The sequence below is a fragment of the Pollicipes pollicipes genome, unplaced genomic scaffold, assembly GCF_011947565.3.
Source record: "Pollicipes pollicipes isolate AB1234 unplaced genomic scaffold, Ppol_2.1 Scaffold_7231;HRSCAF=8579_pilon_pilon_pilon, whole genome shotgun sequence".
NCBI classification, from domain to species: Eukaryota; Metazoa; Arthropoda; class Thecostraca; order Pollicipedomorpha; family Pollicipedidae; genus Pollicipes; species Pollicipes pollicipes.
Window position 1 is genome coordinate 31,641,743 of NW_023597034.1, and position 17,564 is coordinate 31,659,306.

General features: G+C 60.6%; 1 protein-coding gene across 1 annotated transcript in view; it reads right to left on the reverse strand.

Annotated features, from left to right (window-relative positions):
• Positions 1 to 17,564, reverse strand: part of LOC119110001 (calmodulin-binding transcription activator 2) — a 118,711-nt gene that overhangs the window by 16,052 nt on the left and 85,095 nt on the right. The window contains exons 8-13 of the mRNA XM_037233748.1: positions 15,431 to 15,477; positions 6,732 to 6,869; positions 4,967 to 5,038; positions 4,740 to 4,750; positions 3,529 to 3,766; positions 3,277 to 3,426 (exon numbers count right to left, since the gene is read on the reverse strand). Coding sequence (XP_037089643.1) covers positions 3,277 to 3,426; positions 3,529 to 3,766; positions 4,740 to 4,750; positions 4,967 to 5,038; positions 6,732 to 6,869; positions 15,431 to 15,477 — 656 coding nt within the window. The remainder of the gene's footprint in view (positions 1 to 3,276; positions 3,427 to 3,528; positions 3,767 to 4,739; positions 4,751 to 4,966; positions 5,039 to 6,731; positions 6,870 to 15,430; positions 15,478 to 17,564) is intronic.

Consider the following 17,564-nt stretch of genomic DNA (forward strand, 5'->3'; position numbering starts at 1 on the left):
ACACATACAAACAAACGCGTGTATGTTTCATGTATGTGTGCGTCGCATTACGCACACATTTCATGTATGTCCCACGCATCATACGCGCATGAATGCGTGTCGTATCTACGCATGTGTGCATGAATATATGCATGCATCTCGCATCTGCGCATGTAACTCGCTCTCGCGCCACGCGGCGAGCCTCCGCCAATCTCCGCGAAGCCGCGCGGACATACCGTCCCACCCGCCGTCACGGCCGCTGGGGGCGGGCGGCGGCGGAGCGCCGCGACCCCGGCGGCCGCCGCCGCTCGTCGGGCGGCGCCGGGCCAACCGAGGCCCGATCAGCGCGCCGCTGGGCCGGCTGATTGCGCTCCGGAAATCTCGCGGCCGCGCCCGGCAGGCGGACGAGCCGGCCGGCGGCCCCTGGCGACCGCGCCGGGGCTCTGGCGGCGGCCGGCGCGCGAGGCAGACGCCCCATCTGGCGCGCCTCAAACGCACGGCGGCGGGTATTGATCTCATCCGAATCAGCGATTCATGGCCAGCGGTGCAATAATACGGGCGATGAAATGCATGACAGAAGCGTGGAAATATTGTAAATATAACATTCCAAGAAATGGTCTTGTTTGCTTTTATACTTGCTGGGTGGTATCCAACCACAGCCAGCGACGGCTGTAAATCACCGTCGTGGGGAAACCTCCCCTAAACTGGACAATGGTGATGCCTCTCAACGATCATCGGCAGGCATGTGCTCTGAATGCTGACGACTCGACCTTTTAGCGCGGGACAGAGATTGTCTTTGATCAGACGCGATGCCCAGAGCGATACACCTTCACGTCCTCCCCATTTTCAGCGATACGACAGAAATCAGATCAGCATCAGCATCAGATCACCACAAATCAGCAGCGGGCGGCGCGACACCGCCGCCCAGCTGCGGCTCAAGCCGCCGACCGCTGGGCGATCCACGGCTCTACGTCCGGCGCAAGACGGCACACACGGGCGGGCCGACGGCCGACCCGCCGCTGGCGGCGCGCCGTCCCCGGCGCTGACGCGAGGATGGCTGCTGGCGCTGGCCGCCGAGTGTCCCGTCAGACCTGCCCTGGCGCTGTCGGTCAGCCGACCTGCCGCTGGCGGCGCACTGTCCCCGGCGCTGACGCGGGGACGACTGCTGGCGCCGGCCGCCGAGTGGCCCGTCAGGCCTGCCCTGGTGCTGTCGGTCAGCCGACCTGCCGCTGGCGGCGCGCCGTCCCCGGCGTTGACGCGGGGGCGACTGCTGGCGCCAGCCGCCGAATGGCCCGTCAGGCCTGCCCTGGTGCTGTCGGTCAGCCGACCTGCCGCTGGTGGCGCGCCGTCCCCGGCGCTGACGCGGGGATGGGGGCGGCCGCTGGCGCCGGCCGGCGAGTGTCCCGTCAGGCCTGCTCTGGCGCTGTCGGTCAGCCGACCGGCACCACTGGACCCCCTCCTCCGGCGCGCGGGGGCGGGGGGCGGGCGGGGGCGGCGAGTGAGGCCAGCCGGCGACGAGCGCGACGCGGCGGATCGACCATCGCGCACGCCCCCACTGGCGCCCGCGACCGCTCCCAGAGGACACCAGGCGAGCGGGCGGCCCACTGGGGAGGACGCCAGCGGAGAACACGGCACGTGTCCAGCGGCAGCGCGCCGACAACCGCCTCCCCGATCCACACCGCTTCCCGGCCGACGGTTTCAACTCCTACGCGCCGAACTAGAAGCCCGGTGGTGCCGCGGCGGAAATTGTGGGGCCGTGACTCAGCCGCTGCGGTCGCCGACCAATACCGCCGGGCCATTCGACCGGCGATCCTGTCTCGTGATCAGCTCTCATCGGCGATACGGCGCCGCTCTGTCGGCCACCGGCGCGGCGTGCAGCATCACGGTCGGCACCGGGGCGGGGCACGAGGCGGGGCACGGCCGGGGCGGGGCACGCAGCGTACCCTGGTCCGTCCTCACCAGCCACAGCACCATGTGGCATTCATCACGGACTGAGCGGCTCGGCCGGTATCTCGCATGTTCTGCGCCCGAGCTCCGTGACACCCGTCTCCGCCCGACGGCGTCCCGCTAGTCCGCGTGGATGCCGCGCTCTAGCAGGACCTCATCCGACCGTCTCGACGGACAGCCGCCCCTCCAGTGCCGGACAGGACGCGCACGGGGCAGCCGCTTCAGCCGGCACTGCCCCAGCCCATCCGCCAGCCCCTCCACCGTCAGAGCCACCTGTGGCCCGTCGCGGGCGGACGAGGTGAGTGGCAGGAGCTGGCCCCTCGTCCCCCCAGGAGCCGCCGGCTCAGTGGAGCCGCACCAACCCCCGACTCCCCGGCCAGACAGCCAGCGACCAGCTGGGGACAGTCACGTCGTGGGAAACAAACAACGCCTACCGACGGGGCGGCGAACTGTTGAAAACTACCGTTACGTAATAATATTGATGGCGGTTTGCAAGAAATGAGCAACAACATGACGGACAGTTTAATGGACTCCGTGGTTACCTTGGCGCGCTACATTGCTTGTAGTTATTTATAAGAATTCCCCGGGCCTTACAGGCCGAGAGGGAAATCCCGTGTGCAAAACGAGTCACAACCATGTGAGCGTCGCCAACGGCACCACAGAACTCCGCCACGGCCTTCCCATTGCGAACCAGCCCCATGTACGCCCCATGTACGCCCAGCCCCATGTAGCAAGAGGTCAAGTCCCACCGAAAAACCGGCGCGTGCAAAAGTCCAGCACCGTGAACTCGTCGGGGCTGAAGGAGACTCGTCGGCTCCGAAGCTGGGGTATTGCCGACCTGTTGGCGCACGACCAACCAACGCCCGTGGCGCAATTCACAGCGATGCGAGTCGTGGTTTCCCAGCGACACACAGCTGACGCAACGGGAAGCGGGGTGATGTGATGTGTTGGAACTGATGGCCGAGTGGCGGTACAAACGGTCCGACGATAAACATCGACTTCGCGCCCGTTTCGGAGTATCGTAGTTGTACCAAATGTAGTACAGGCGGGACAGACCTGCCGAAAACTCAAAAACAAGGCTTGGGCAAATACCTTGTTATTGAACTGCGGTTTGCTTTCGATGACACGTTGAGCGAATGCGCCACGTTGTTTGGCAAAACGCAATGATTAGTTGGTCGTTCATACGGCGTGTTTCGAACCCGCCCGGCTCCAAATCCGCAGCATAAGCGCACCACACAGACACGAGTGTCCTCTCCCATCTCACCGAAAGCTCACCGTCCCGTTCCAGTTCCCACCGCCGCCACCATCCGACAAGAGTGCACGTGGAGCCCGCACGGCGAGCCAACTGACCTCCGGGTAGGCCCACTCCGGGCTGAAGTCGGTGATGTTGGCCGTGCCCTCGCGGTAGTCCATGTTGACCGACGTCTTCTCCGGCTCGCACTTGCCGCCCTCCGGCTCGGCCGCCGCTGCGACGGCGACCGCCGCCGGTCGCTGACGCTGCTGCTCCGGCAGCTGCTGGCGCTCCTCCTGCTGCAGCAGCAGCGGCGGCGGCGGCGGCGGCGGCTCGCCGACGGGCGGGGGCGAGTCGGCCGGCGGCGGCACCGGCGAGCGGCCGACGCTCGCTCGCTGCATCTTGCTGTCCGGCGGCGAGCACGAGGCCGACGACGACTGGCCCACCTCCAGGCTCTCGAAGTCAAAGTCGTCGAGGTAGTGCAGCGCGTCCAACAGCGACGCCTGGTCGTGCTTGTCGCAGGCTTCCAGCTGCGCCATGTCCAGGTCGGCCGGCATGCTGGCGGACAGCGTGCGCTGGATGTCGTCCAGCGAAAGGTCGAACGTCGCCCTGCGGACGCGGTGCCTCCGGTCACCGGCGCACGCGCCGTTCGCGAGCCCTGACGGGCGTCGCCGAGCGTCGCGAGCGAGCGACCCAGCCCGCGGCCGCGAGGATGCAAACCGTGCGCAGAGCGGGGGCAGGGCGGGGAAAGTGAGGGGTACAGGCTGTTACGAAGGGCACCGGCAGCACGGCCGCGTGGCGACCGTGCTGAGCGGGGCGGACCAGGCACCGCTCACAGCCGGTCGCAGGTCCGAGTCTGAGGTGGGACCGGGTCAGGCAGAGTCGAGCAAGCTAAGCCGGCCGAGGCCTGATGGGGCGGCGACTGCAGCGACGGTCACCGGACGGTCAGGCCCCGGGACGACAGGCAGAGCGCCGAGGACACCATTAAGCGCCAGAGCGTGTCAACCTCGATCGAAGACCCACCAGCCAGTCAGCAGTAAAACGCAGCACCACTAAGTCCTCATCCCACCGGCCATTCGGGACACCCATCTGATCTCCAACAAAATCAGCTTTGGCAGCACAGCCACGCGCACAACTGTGTTGACGCATCGGCGTTTCGGCGAACTGCCTGTACAGCCCACAAGCCTTGGGTCTTACTAAGCCCGGCAATGGGCGCAATCCGTGCCTCACACGGGTCGCGGGTATGGAGCACGATGCCCCGTCACGCATGCACCCGTGCTCAAACAAGCTCGGCATCGATGGCATGGCGGGGTCGCCTCGCAGCTTATCCCCCACATGCATCATTCATCGTACTCGCCAGGCCGACAGACTCCTAGCAGCGGACGGGGCCCGCGGGGACGATGTCAGGCCATTGAGGCTCAGATTACCACGCCACCGACATGCCAGTTTCAGGGCACGTGCGGCGCACACGGTCCGAGATCGGCCGGATCATCCCAGCGCCAGCCCGCCCGAAATACCGGCTCGCGCGGGCGCCGCGCCGCCGCCGGACAAACTCCGCCGCCGCGCCACGCGCCGCGCCCACCTGAACAGGTCCTGGTCGGCGGCGAGCGGCCAGGCCGGCCCGGCGTCGGCGGGCGCCGGCGGCGCGGACGCCGGTGGCGGCGGCGGCTGCGGCGCGTGCTCGCCGGCCGCCGGCGCCGGCTCCGGCTCCGGACCGCCGCTCGGCAGCAGCAGGTAGCCGGTGCCGCCCTGCAGCGCCTGCACGTTCAGCACGAGCGGCGGCGCCGCGGTGGCAGCGGCAGCCGGCTCGGTCGGCAGCGACGCCCGGCTGGCCGACACCGTCACCGTGGAGGAGGCCGTCGCCGTGGTGACGCGCCGTAGCTGCCGCGAGTCAGGGGCCACAGGTCAGCAGGGCGCCGCGGCGCTGCACACACACAGCCAGTGGGATCGAGCGGCGCCCGGCATTCGATAACAGCCTGCCGTGTCTCGAGGGTGTGCAAAAAGAAGACTACGCGCCATTTTTACTCTGCTGCTGACTACTAGAACGCGAAGTCCTGTAGCAGCCCGTTTCACGTGTCAGCACTGATAACATCGATACAACACCGAGACCGCCGACAACTCGGGAGCACACCACACCGAGCAAATCACGCCAGGCCCGTTTCAGACGGTGTCACCAACAGAACACTTCCCATCAGCCGCCATCAGAGACTGTCAACAAGCACTCCCCAGCGTACTCAGCTCGGTTCGTCTCGTCGAAAGCGCAGCCGCCAGGGAAGGTCAGGAATCTCGTCGCGAGCACGCGGCCGGGGTGGCACGGAGGACGATGATACGGAGGAGAGGAGGACAGGAGGACAGGAGGACAGGAGGACAGACAGTGCAACTGTCGGGCTTGGGCTCGGTCCGCGAGCGGCACACCGCGGGGCTGGGGCGGCGGGTCACGGCATCGTCACCAGGCTAGAGAGCCGGGTCTGAGCAACACTCAAGCATGAGCTTAAATCCTACGCTGACAGTTATCAACCTTAAATGCACCAGGCGGTGCTGGTTATACGGAGTCACCAAGCAACCATTGCTTAAGTTGCCAATGCTGAACAAATCATTGAAGACATAACCGATGTCTGCTTGATGATGTTGCTTAACCAATACCTCCTGGCGTAGTGAAGGCCGATAGTCGTCAGCATAAGATCTCTGAGCTCATTATGCTGGAACATCGCGAGCTTAAGTCCTTTCCTGCCTGTATGCACTCAGGTAAGAGACCGTTTCTGTATTGGATCAGTGCATGTGAATACACTGCAACCCAGTTGGAGCAACGTGCGTGGGATCACCGTTGTACAGCCGTGTTTAGACGGGCGAGCAATCCCGGGCTGAGACGGTGTTAGTGCGGATCACTACCCGGCTGGTGTAGTGCGCGTGCCACGATCATTAGCGTCGGCACTGTTAGAGGTCAAGACCGCGTCGGACAATGTTCCGGCACCAGAGCGGTTGCCGGGTTGTGCCGGTTTTTGGAGGTGTTTTTGCCCGTTTAAACAGTGCGCATGGGGAGTACGCCTCACTGCATGACGGAAACGACGCACACCGGATCGCTGCCGTGCTGGAGCGGGGTTCAGAAGTCGGACCGTTACCAGGTTGAAGCGAGGTTCAGACGTCGGACCGTTACCGCGTTAAAGCGGGGTTCAGACGTCGGACCGTTACCGGGTTGGAGCGGGGTTCAGACGTCGGACCGTTACCGGGTTGGAGCGAGGTTCAGACGTCGGACCGTCACCAAGTTGGAGCGGGGTTCAGACGTCGGACAGTCACCGAGTTGGAGCGGGGTACAGACGTCGGACCGTTACCGGGTTGGAGCGGGGTTCAGACGTCGGACCGTTACCGGGTTGGAGCGGGGTTCAGACGTCGGACCGTTACCGGGTTGGAGCGGGGTTCAGACGTCGGACCGTTACCGGATGGGAGCGGGGTTCAGACGCCGGACCGTTACCGGGTGGGAACGGGGTTCAGACGTCGGACCGTTACCGGGTTGGAGCGGGATTCAGACGTCGGACCGTCACCGAGTTGGAGCGGGGTACAGACGTAGGACCGTTACCGGGTTGGAGCAGTGCGCGCCGCCGGCGCAGGCGCCCTCCGCACAGCCGCACTGCAGCTGCGCCACCGCCTGCGAGGAGCGCACCTGCCGCTGCCGCTCCATCAGCTGGTCCACGATCAGATCCACCGTGCTGGACACCTGGGCGGAAGCGAGACGGGGTCAGCGCCGGGCGGCTCCGAGCCCGCCCGCTCCAGGCAAACAACACACTCAGATGGCACCGTAAACATGCTGACAAATGACCCGTGGCCCGGCGCTTGGCCGCCACGGCAACCAAACGATCGGGACTATTTGGAGGGCGCCGCCACAGACAGACACGTCGGCCGACGCCGTCGAGCTGAGGGCGTTATGAGATAGGGGAGGTAAAAATAGCGGTCACATGTTCTCGTACAGCTGATATTAGTGGCGACTCTTCCAGCAGCCAGTGGGGTCGGCAGGTTCTCATTCGAGACGTCCTGTCGAAAAAACAGAGTCAAGCTGACGGCACTGGCACACAGTCGCCCTTCACAGCGCTTCTCCGGATTCCCGCAGCCCGTGCCATTCAAGTCACACCAGAACGCGACGAGTCCCATCTTCATGGCTCCCGGGCACACCACTCAAGTTGAGAAAGGCTGCACCCAACATCCTTGGCGGAAGCACAGGAGCACGAGTCTGGCCAAAGGGAATCGTGCGCAACGGGCCGCTTCTCGCCATGCGCTGTCCTTCAAAGATGGCATTTTGTTGGTTTCTCCGCACCTCGCCCTTTTCGTCATCCTCCGCGCAATTTCTCGAGCGAGGTGCCCAATGACCAGCGCGCTTCAAATCGCTGCTCGCTAAACTCTTTTTAGCCCTCTTCCTTACCTTGTACCTCACATCCTCCCCACATCATTGTCCCATCTCTGTTCCAAGAAGCTACGCTCACGGTTTCACCGCGATAAGTGCACGAATGACCAAGTGTTCGTGGATGAGGTAAAAAGTACAACGCGGCACCTGCCATAAACGTGACCAGAAGAGCACCTTTCGCACATGCTCTGAGCGCGTAACTGGCGTCCATCAGAGCGCCAGGAAGCCGCGACGCGATTGGTGCAGGCCAGAGCGGGCGCGCCAGCAGCCGCACGAAACGGTGGACGCCGAGGCCTGGACCGTTTGAAGCGGCGGAGCACGTGTGGCCGCCAGCACAGCTGCGGCCCGTCTCATAACGAGAGCTAAAATTTACACCCCCTGTAAATTGCATCGTGTGGACAAATGGGCGGCATGCTCCTTAGTTTCATCGAATCACCCTATTCGACGGCTTTAAAATCAAACCCTCATCGACCTTGAACTCTTTCCGGCCCATTTTCTCAAACGATACATTTTACGGCTTCAATTTCCATTGCGGAACTGGCTACTGATTTTGGGGTGGCAGCGGTGCCGGCGGCGGCGGCGGCGGCGGCGGCGACGGGAGGAGGCGAGCGCCGCCGCCGGGCCGAATTCCCGCGACGGTTCATTTGTGTCGGCGGACTGAGGTGCGGAGCCGACCGGCTTACCGGGCACGCGGGTCGCACGAGACATCGATTCACCACGGCCGGCACGCGACGGGGAGCGGAGGCCGAGCTGGGAGGCGGGTAACCTCGCCACGAGCCGCGCGGCCTGCCAGGCTCCAGGTGGGGCGGCGCGGCCTCAGCGGAACACCGACCACACGCAGCAGCCAGACCTCGGCAACAGCTGTGCAGAAGTTAGGTAGCGGTGGGCGTGGGGTCTCTCAACCACGCTGAGTTGCCCACACTGATCTGCTCTTGCGTCGCCGCTTCCTGGCCGCTGCTCCGATCAATGTCACAGGGGCGCGTAGTGCACGTGGGAAATATGTAGGTGTGGTCCTGTGTTTCGCAGACCCTGGTCCTCTCAACAAGAATGCTGAGCTGCGAAGCGCTGAAAATCAGCCGTCACGACGGGACGTCATCAGAACGTCGACGGAATCACGACGGGACGTCATCAGAACGGCGGTGGAATCACGACGGAACGTCATCAGAACAGCGGTGGAATCACGATGGGACGTCATCAGAGCGGCGGTGGAATCACGACGAAACGTCATCCGAACAGCGGTGGAATCACGATGGGACGTCATCAGAACGGCGGTGGAATCACGATGGGACGTCATCAGAACGGCGGTGGAATCACGACGAAACGTCATCAGAACAGCGGTGGAATCACGATGGGACGTCATCAGAACGGCGGTGGAATCATGACGGGATGTCATCAGAACGTGGACGGAATCACGACGGGACGTCATCAGAACGGCGGTGGAATCACGACGAAACGTCATCAGAACAGCGGTGGAAACACGATGGGACATCGTCAGAAGAGCAATGGAATCACGGCGGAACGTCATCACAACGGCGGCGGAATCACGGCGGGACGTCATCAGAACGTCGGCCGAATCATGGCGGGACGTCATCAGAACGGCGGCGGAATCACGACCTGACGGCGGGACGTCATCAAAACGTCGGCAGAATCACGGCGGGACGTCATCCGTACGTCGGTAGAATCACCACGAGACATCATCAGAACGTCGGCAGAATCAAGGACCTTTATTTCAGTTTCTATACCGGAGCACACCAGCTCAGGCCGGGAATCGAATTCGAGTGACCCCTGAAATATTATAAACATATTTCGGCCCAAAATCAACGGCCTTCGGCTTCGCCTATCCAGATATGGCATATTTGTAGGTACCCTTTACTGAATCGTCCAGTAGTCTATTTGCTTAACCAGACATTGACCTGTGCTGTTGTTTACGCACTGAATATTGCTGGTATATATTCCCATCGACTCGGGAGCGGGGCATAAGGAAGTGCATTTCAAATTACGTCAGCCACTATGCATCATGCTCAACAACTTGAAAGATGAATAAAGGAACGGCAATGCCTGGGGATAAACACCACAAATAGCAGTCCCCGAACCAGATGAAAAGATGACTGATCAGACACGGCTCGTTTCGTGTGTGTTCACCTGTTTGTGGATACGGAGCTGGGCAGTTCAGGCGCGATGGAATCGCCATTTCATGGCAATTGGCTATAGGCCACGAGTCCATTAGGTACAAAGAACGTTTACAGAACGCATCACTTATGGCATGGCCATAGAACGCTTATTTCAACACCAGTCATCAAAAGCCTTGGCCATCGTTTACGCGTTTCTGAACGGCGGCAAATGCCTAGCCAGCTTGTGCGTCGAGGTTATGAGGCTTAATGATACCCAGTCCAGTGACAATACATCAATGTCCATGAGCTTCTATGAACGTCGCAGATCAGTCAGACTAATTAGTACCTGATGGGGCAGTCACGAAAATAGATCACTGCCCCGAGAATCGAACCCATTGCCAACCCGCTACGAATCCAGTATCATCGCACGGAGCTACGCGTCCTTTCAGGCACAAAAATAATACGAATGAGACAAAGCCGACCCATTTATGCGCAGCTCGCCGACGACGCCAGCAGTGAACCAGTGGGGGTGACGGCGAGCGCGACGAAAAATAAGTGGATAATTACGCGACGAAGTGCCGACGCCGAAGTGCTCACGGAGTCCGCATGAGTCGGCCGGTCCAATGGCCGCGTCGCAGCGAGCTTCGACCGCCGAGGAGCGGGGGGTGCTACTCAGCTCGAGCGGCCCAAGCACCTCTCGTAACGCCGCCCGGGATGTCCGACGTCGGCCCGACGGCTGACGGCCGCCATGGCCAGATGAAATTGGCGCCCGTTACGGCACACGGCTCGTTGGGCCCGGCGCTGGGCTTCCGGCGGCTGCTGCCGCTCGCGTCCGTCGCGACATTTGCGTCCGGCGTCGGGCGTGGCGCGCGCCGAGCCGAGTGGCGGGGTGGGTGGGGCAGCGGCGATGACAGCACTCAGTCAGATGGTGGGTCTTCACAGGGGGAGGTCTTTGGAGGAGCGAACGTGCTTTTCCCCAGACAGTGTTCGATATTTTGGACCGTGCAGTGCTCTTGACAGGACACGCGGTGCTCTTGCTGTCAGGATCGGTTCCACAGAGCCCGTGACAACGCCGACCTGAATAGACCTAACCATTACGCCCATCGCCCCCGACGCCTTCCGGCTACGTGGTGACCCGCAACTGTTGTTGACTCGCAAGGCACGTTCACTCGCAACACGGTCTGCTATCCAACCAAACTCCACGGCCTCCAACAAAGTTTCGCTCTAATGTCCCGCTTTTAGTTCTGCACACCTCAGGAACGACCTTGCGCGAAATGTTCACGTGGACGCCCAGCATTTTGTTGAATTTAGCTGAATCTACCAATCTGCTGACCGCTGATAACTGTGGCCACGTCGTGCGATGGTAAAACGGCCTCCGACGCCGAAATTGAGAGGCATAATCTGACACCGTCAGCAGACGGCAAAGGCCTGGCCTTCGCTCCTACCACAGAGCGACCGCCTCCCACTGACCACGGAACACGCCCCGTCGTCGCCGGTGGCGGCGAGACGGTGGCGGCGGGCCGTCGCCGCGGCCGTGCGGCGCGGAGTGGCCTGGCGGCGCGGAGTGGTGGCGGCGCGGAGTGGTGGCGGCGCGGAGTGGCCTGTCGGCGACGAGCCGCGCCGCCTCCGCCGCGACCGGCACGCCACGCTCGGCGCCGGCGGACCGGCCTTTCCGTCCAGGCCGATCGATTCAAAGGAGCTGTTTGCGGCGGAGCGCACGGCGAATCGTTAACGGACCATCAACACGGGCCTATCGTGCGGAGTTGCGGCTGACGGGCCACAAGCGCCCGTCAGGCCTCCCGCCGCGCCACGGTCTCTCCCGCGCGCGGTGTCACCGCACCCGTGTCCTGGCAATGAGCTGCAATCACGACAGTGAACTGCATTTCTGAAACGGTGGCCAGTCTTGCCAGTGCTGCCCCCATTGACGCAGCAAGGAGCGCGCATCACGACACCGTCGGCAAACGCAGTTGGCGCTTTATGCAAACGCAGCACAAAGTTTTCGCTGCCCGGGAACGGAGCAGCATCTCACATCATCCGACCGGCTTTCCTCGGAGCTGCGTCATCTCAGATCGGAGGGTAGGATGTGTTCGTCAATCGAACGAGTCCCATCTGGACTCGGTAGCCGGTGCAACGCTACGCGCGTGGCGCGGGACGCCGGTACCGTGGCGCATGCAACCCCACATGAACAGGTTTCAATTCGACCGTAGTGCATTCAAGCTAACTGAGATGCATTCACCCTCACAGACGAATGGCGGCATTTTTAAATTGAGCACGCCAATTCCGAAATTGTCCGTTAGCATGCCACCAACTGCAAACCCAACAAATAAATTATGAATTGAACATTTAGCTATCATAAATGGGCGCAATCACGCGACTGGACATGCATGACCAGAGAGATGCAGAACTAACATATTTATGGACGTGTTCCATAACGCACTCGAGTCCAGGCCCTGACAGCGCGTTCAACGCCTCAGAGCCCCGAAGTAGTGTATGTGACCCGGGCAGGATAAGGTAGTTCGCCAAGATCGTATATGATTTGATATAAGATCGGCCTCTTCCAGAGCCATCCAAGCTTGCGGCATAGTTCTACGGGCACTCCTAAACACAGTCCGTGCGCTGCAGGATGACAACGCGGAACACCTCGTCAGGGGCAGACATATTCCTCTTTCCTCGTCGTCTTCCAGACATTCTCTAAGACAGCCGGCGTCCTTAACGGCTTCCTCAAAACGCGGCTCATGGGCGCAAGCGGGTACAACGACCTCGGGCCAAAGCCAGCCTTTCCTCAGCTGGCGTTTCAACCACAGCACGCCGTTCTGCTTTCACTCTACGGCTCGAGCGTGCCTTCCGCGGCGCGTTAGTGAGTCCCTCGGGGCCTAATCACTTCAAGTTTGTTATTAAATACGGCATATGGGCGTCATTTCTGGCCACATGCCGGCAAAGTTACGAATTCGCAATATGACACGGCGAAGCCGCGCACGAGTGCCGCATGCAAAGCGAACAGGAATCGATTAGGCAGACTTCGTACAGTAGACAGGAGTTCCACCTCCAGGGTTTTGCTTGCTGCGGCTTAAACAGAGCCTGTTTGGCTACGCAGGAACTTCAACAGAATAATATAAGATACAACAGGCGTCACAAGAGCGAGCTGAAACGCCTCCAGAATTTCAAAGTGAGCGTGAAAAGCCTATCTTGCATCAGCGTCACAAGCTATTTCAACAAAATTTTTCCAGCTAGCGCCAGCTCACTGGGGCCGGCTCTCGTCGGCTGACAATGTGAGGAAATATAGTGAGGTGAAGATATCTGCAAACGATGCCATTTCCTGCCACACACGCGGCGGACAAAACGACAAAGCATTATCTTGAACCTGCCAGCGAACGCTTCATCACATGGCTTTCTTTGATGTCCTTGCTTGTTTATTTACGCTTTATCACACATACACATTTTATTGTTTATACACGCTTTACTACGAACACATATTGTATTATTTAAGTAGGTTTTATCAGTTCCCAAAAAATCGCTATGTACGTGTTGCTTTTCATCAATCTATAAACGTCTGGCTAGAAATGTTGGCCTAACTTCTCTGGAGCGTTGGGCCCGTCCCGGTCGTCAGAGCGGCCGGCCAGCCTGCCGTGAGCTGACGGAAGATGGGACTCGGCGACCCAGCCTACGTCGGTCAGATGCGGTCATCCCCCCGCCGCCGGCGGTCACCCCCCTGCACGCCTGTCCCGTCGGGCCGGCGGCCACCGCAGGACGCAGCGCGTCTCTCAGCCACTCCCGCCACCGACGGCGACACCGAACGATGATGGTCGTCCCGCGTACCCCCACATGCCGTCCCAGTGTCGCGTCCCGCCCGGGCCGGGTCAGACCCCCTGCCACCGTCCGGCGTCCCACCACGGGCCGCCGCCGCCTGTCGCGTCCCGCCCGGGCCGGGTCAGACCCACTGCCACCGTCTGGTGTCCCACCGCGGGCCGCCGCCGCCTGTCGCGTCCCGCCCGGGCCGGATCAGACCCCTGCTACCGTCCGGTGTCCCACCACGGGCCACCGCCGCCTGTCGCGTCCCGCGCCAGGCCGGGTCAGCGCCCGGACCACCGTCCCGCGTCCCACCACCTGCCACCACCGCCCGCCGCGTCCCGCCCGGGCCGGATCAGACCCACTGCCGCTGTCCGGTGTCCCACCACGGGCCACCGCCGCCTGTAGCGCCCCGCGCCGTCACCACGCGCCGGGCCGGGTCAGCCCGCCGCGACCCTCCGCTGCGCTCCAGGGCGCCGAGACTGTTCAGTTTCTTGGTCCAGCGACGCGGGCCACCGCTGCCGCCGCGGCCGGTGTGTGCGGCGCCAGCGGCCGGCGTCAGGACAGTACAGACCGCTTCGTCCGCTACGCATTGGCTGCTGACGGCTCCGCGCTTACGACCCCCTGCCCTCCTCTCCACGCGATGCGTCCGACCCTCTGACTCGCACGCGTCGACCCCACAAGACGTCGCATCGCCCGGATGGCGCGTACGGAATTGCAACGGTGGATTTATCGGGCTGTCGGCACGGTGCAGGCGCAAATTGCAACGAATGATTGATCGCACACACGAGGAGAAAATACCATAACCACCGAGCCACGTGCGACGGAATTCCGTTCGCAGTACTTTCTCACGGTCGTACGGATTCGGTCGCCTCTCAAAAGACATCAGCCCGCATTTCGTGCGCACATCCGGTAGATGGAAAACACGTCACAGTCACAGCCTAGCGCAGCACAGCGCATACACCGAGACCAGCACTACCATAACCCGCCTCCAGCTGTCGGTTTGAGCGAGGACAGAGGGCCGACCGCGCCGGACGGCGGCTGCGGCCGGCCGCAGCAGTGTCCGCTCCTGGCCGAGACGGCCCGGCGGCAGCGGCGGGCGACGGACACAGCAGCGAGGGCCGACCGCGCCCGCGAGGCGACAGCGAGCCCACGGGGAGTCCGCTGCGGCCGTGCTACACTCCGGAGAGGCAGCCGCACAGCACCGACGACGGCCACGGCACGCCGTGGGCTCACGGTAGCGCATATATGTGGAAGGTGTGCAGATGTAGAAACGCAGAAACAGGGTGTGGAGACGCTGATACAGGGTGTGGAGACGTAGAGACAGGGTGCGGAAACGCGGAGACGCAAAGACGGGGTGCGGAAACGCAGAGACGGGTGTAGAGACGCAGAAACAGGATGTGGAGACGCAGAGACGGGGTGAGGAGACGCAGAAACAGGGTGTGGAGACATAGAGACAGGGTGCGGAAACTCAGAGACGGATGTAGAGACGCAGAAACAGGGTGTGGAGACGCAGAGACGGGGCGAGGAGACACACACAGGTTGTGGAGGCACAGAGAGGGTGTAGAGACGCATACACAGGGTGTGGATGGGCAGACAGGGACAAAATAGGGCGCAGTCACTCCACAATAGGGCGTGCTCACTCCAACATCGGGCGCACTCAATCCAAATAGGGCGCGCTCACTCCACAGTAGGGCGCACTCACTCCACAATAGGGCACACTCATTCCACAATAGGGTGCACTCACTCCACAATAGAGCGCACTCACTCCCCCTCGAACCAAGACAGGGGTGAAAAGGGCGCGTTTGTTATTAATGGTCAACACCGGTGAGGTCTACTTACGTAGTTACCAATGCACCTAGACAGTTGAAAAAATCGATATGCAGAACAGAACTTAGAAAAAGTTGGTCCGAAATCACATATACGCAGAACAACATGCATCTGCGGCGGGATTCTTCTCCTAAAGCACAAATCAACACTCACCGAGCTGTTCAAGTCGCTCTTCAAGTTTTCATCCTGCAGACTCGAGACTGTCAACAGAAACGACGTTGTCAACAACACGCTCCAAAAAGCGTGCAAGAAATAACGGCTCAACGTTGCGACGAAATCTACACAATAGATGGCACGCGACCATGCTGGCAACGCCAAGCAAAAACCCGAACATAAGAAGTCTTAAGTGGTACCTGTACCTTCGCCGCCCGTGTCTGAGCAAAGTGGGATATTTGAATGGCCCATCCTGGTCAATCTGGACGCCTGGTTAGCAGCGTTCTTCGGATGAGTGTTGGAAAACATCAAAAGGCCCAATACTCATTCATTGAAAAGGACTTCAGTGGAATATCAGGCGGAAGTTGTTCGGTGCGCTAGCGAGGAACATTGGTCACACGGATAAGACAGTAGTATTGGCCTTATTCCTCGGATAAAACCAGGAGAATAAAGACATAGTTAGGTTGATATTTCGGCAACATGTGTTCCTCAACACAATAGCGGAAGTGTACAGAAGTATAAACAACGGAATTCTGCTCTTGCTTCGAGAAAGACGTGTTGCCGAAATAATAACCTAACTCTATCCCCATTTTTGTTTTTGTTTTCGAAGAATAAGGCTTATACTACTGTCTTATCTGAATATCACGCGGTAAAAACACACATTTGACGATGCTTTTTCAGTATCTCCGATGTTCGCGCCTGTTCACACTGCGGAACAAAGACGAAATGTTTGGTCTCTCTGATAGCGTTTCTATCGTCACATCCAAAAAATGCTGCTAGCTTATTAATCTAACATCTCACATACATCAGACAGTAGACAGTAGACAGAAGCCGCGCAGGCGCGGCCGAGCTGTAGTCTATATAATATCCTAAGCTAACGACTAATGACGTGACAAATTAAGGTAATAATGCCTTTGGTAAACTATGCCGCTCATTAGACTGCTGAACACAGCAGACTTTCCATTACACCGGAAATAGACCTGTATGCATACGCTTTTTCCCTGAACATTTCTAACGCGTGAAACGAAAGCAGAGCCTTAGGCATGCTCGCTTTTACATCAGACAATTATAGCGCATAAAGCGACAGCAGGGCCTTAGTCGCGCTTATTCTAGCGCGCCAAAACACCTTTCCGGACGTGGCTTCAGCCTCGTAAGCCGCACCGGTCAGCGTCAGCGCCAACACCGCCCGACCCCGCCTCGCGAGGCGGCCGCCGCGGCCCATAACGGGCCCGCTCGGCCGGCCGGGCGCGCGGCGGCTGCGGCGTCTCCGCGGCGGTCCACACCTCGCCACCTCCATCCATCGACCGGACCGGCGGGCGCGCCAATAACAGGCGGCCGTGCACGCCTGTGACGTCACGCACCGCACCTCGCCGGCTCCCGCGAGAGGGGGCAGCCGGGCGGGGCGGGCATCAGCAGGGCAAACAGCCACGCCCGGCGCACAAACACGGCGCGCCGGCCGGCGCGTGTTTGTTTCCAAGTCGCTGGAGACTTTTTATCCCGAGAATTCTACGGGTATTTGGTGGCATCTTGCGGTCCCAAAAATTTCTCTAATTTGCTGAGGCCCCGGCGAACAGGACGAGCTGTGGCGCTGGGAGCTCGGTTTTGGTGGCAAATTCGATGTGGTGTCGGGTGTAACGGTTGTCGGTTGTCCACGCATTCCGCTTATTCCACCTTGTCCCAGCACCAGATGCCGATACCTATCCACCACGTGGAATACCACATTAATGTGCCACGAACTAGGCGACTACCCTGTGCCGCCTTGCAGCCAATGGAGAAGTGGCTGCGGATTGCGGAGCCCCTGAACAGGTGGTAAGGTGCCTGCCTAGCGAGCAGTCAGTCAGGGTCTCAGCCAGAGGGGGCGGGCACAGAGTTGAGAAAGGCTCCCCTGACAGAGAAAAGTCTACCCTCCAAAACGACATCGCCGGATATGTCCCATTTGTCGATGACGGCATGTTTTTCCTCGAAGTTTTTTTTTCTTCTCCTTTTCTTCCATAACTGGAATAGAAGCTGCTGCCAGACAAATTCCGCCTAAATCTTATTATCAATAAAGTGAAGAAATAATGCGTCAAGCCATTCCATGAAATAAATCGCCGGCGCTTTCCATTTTACAATGGCTCAGCGGACTCTTTCTAAG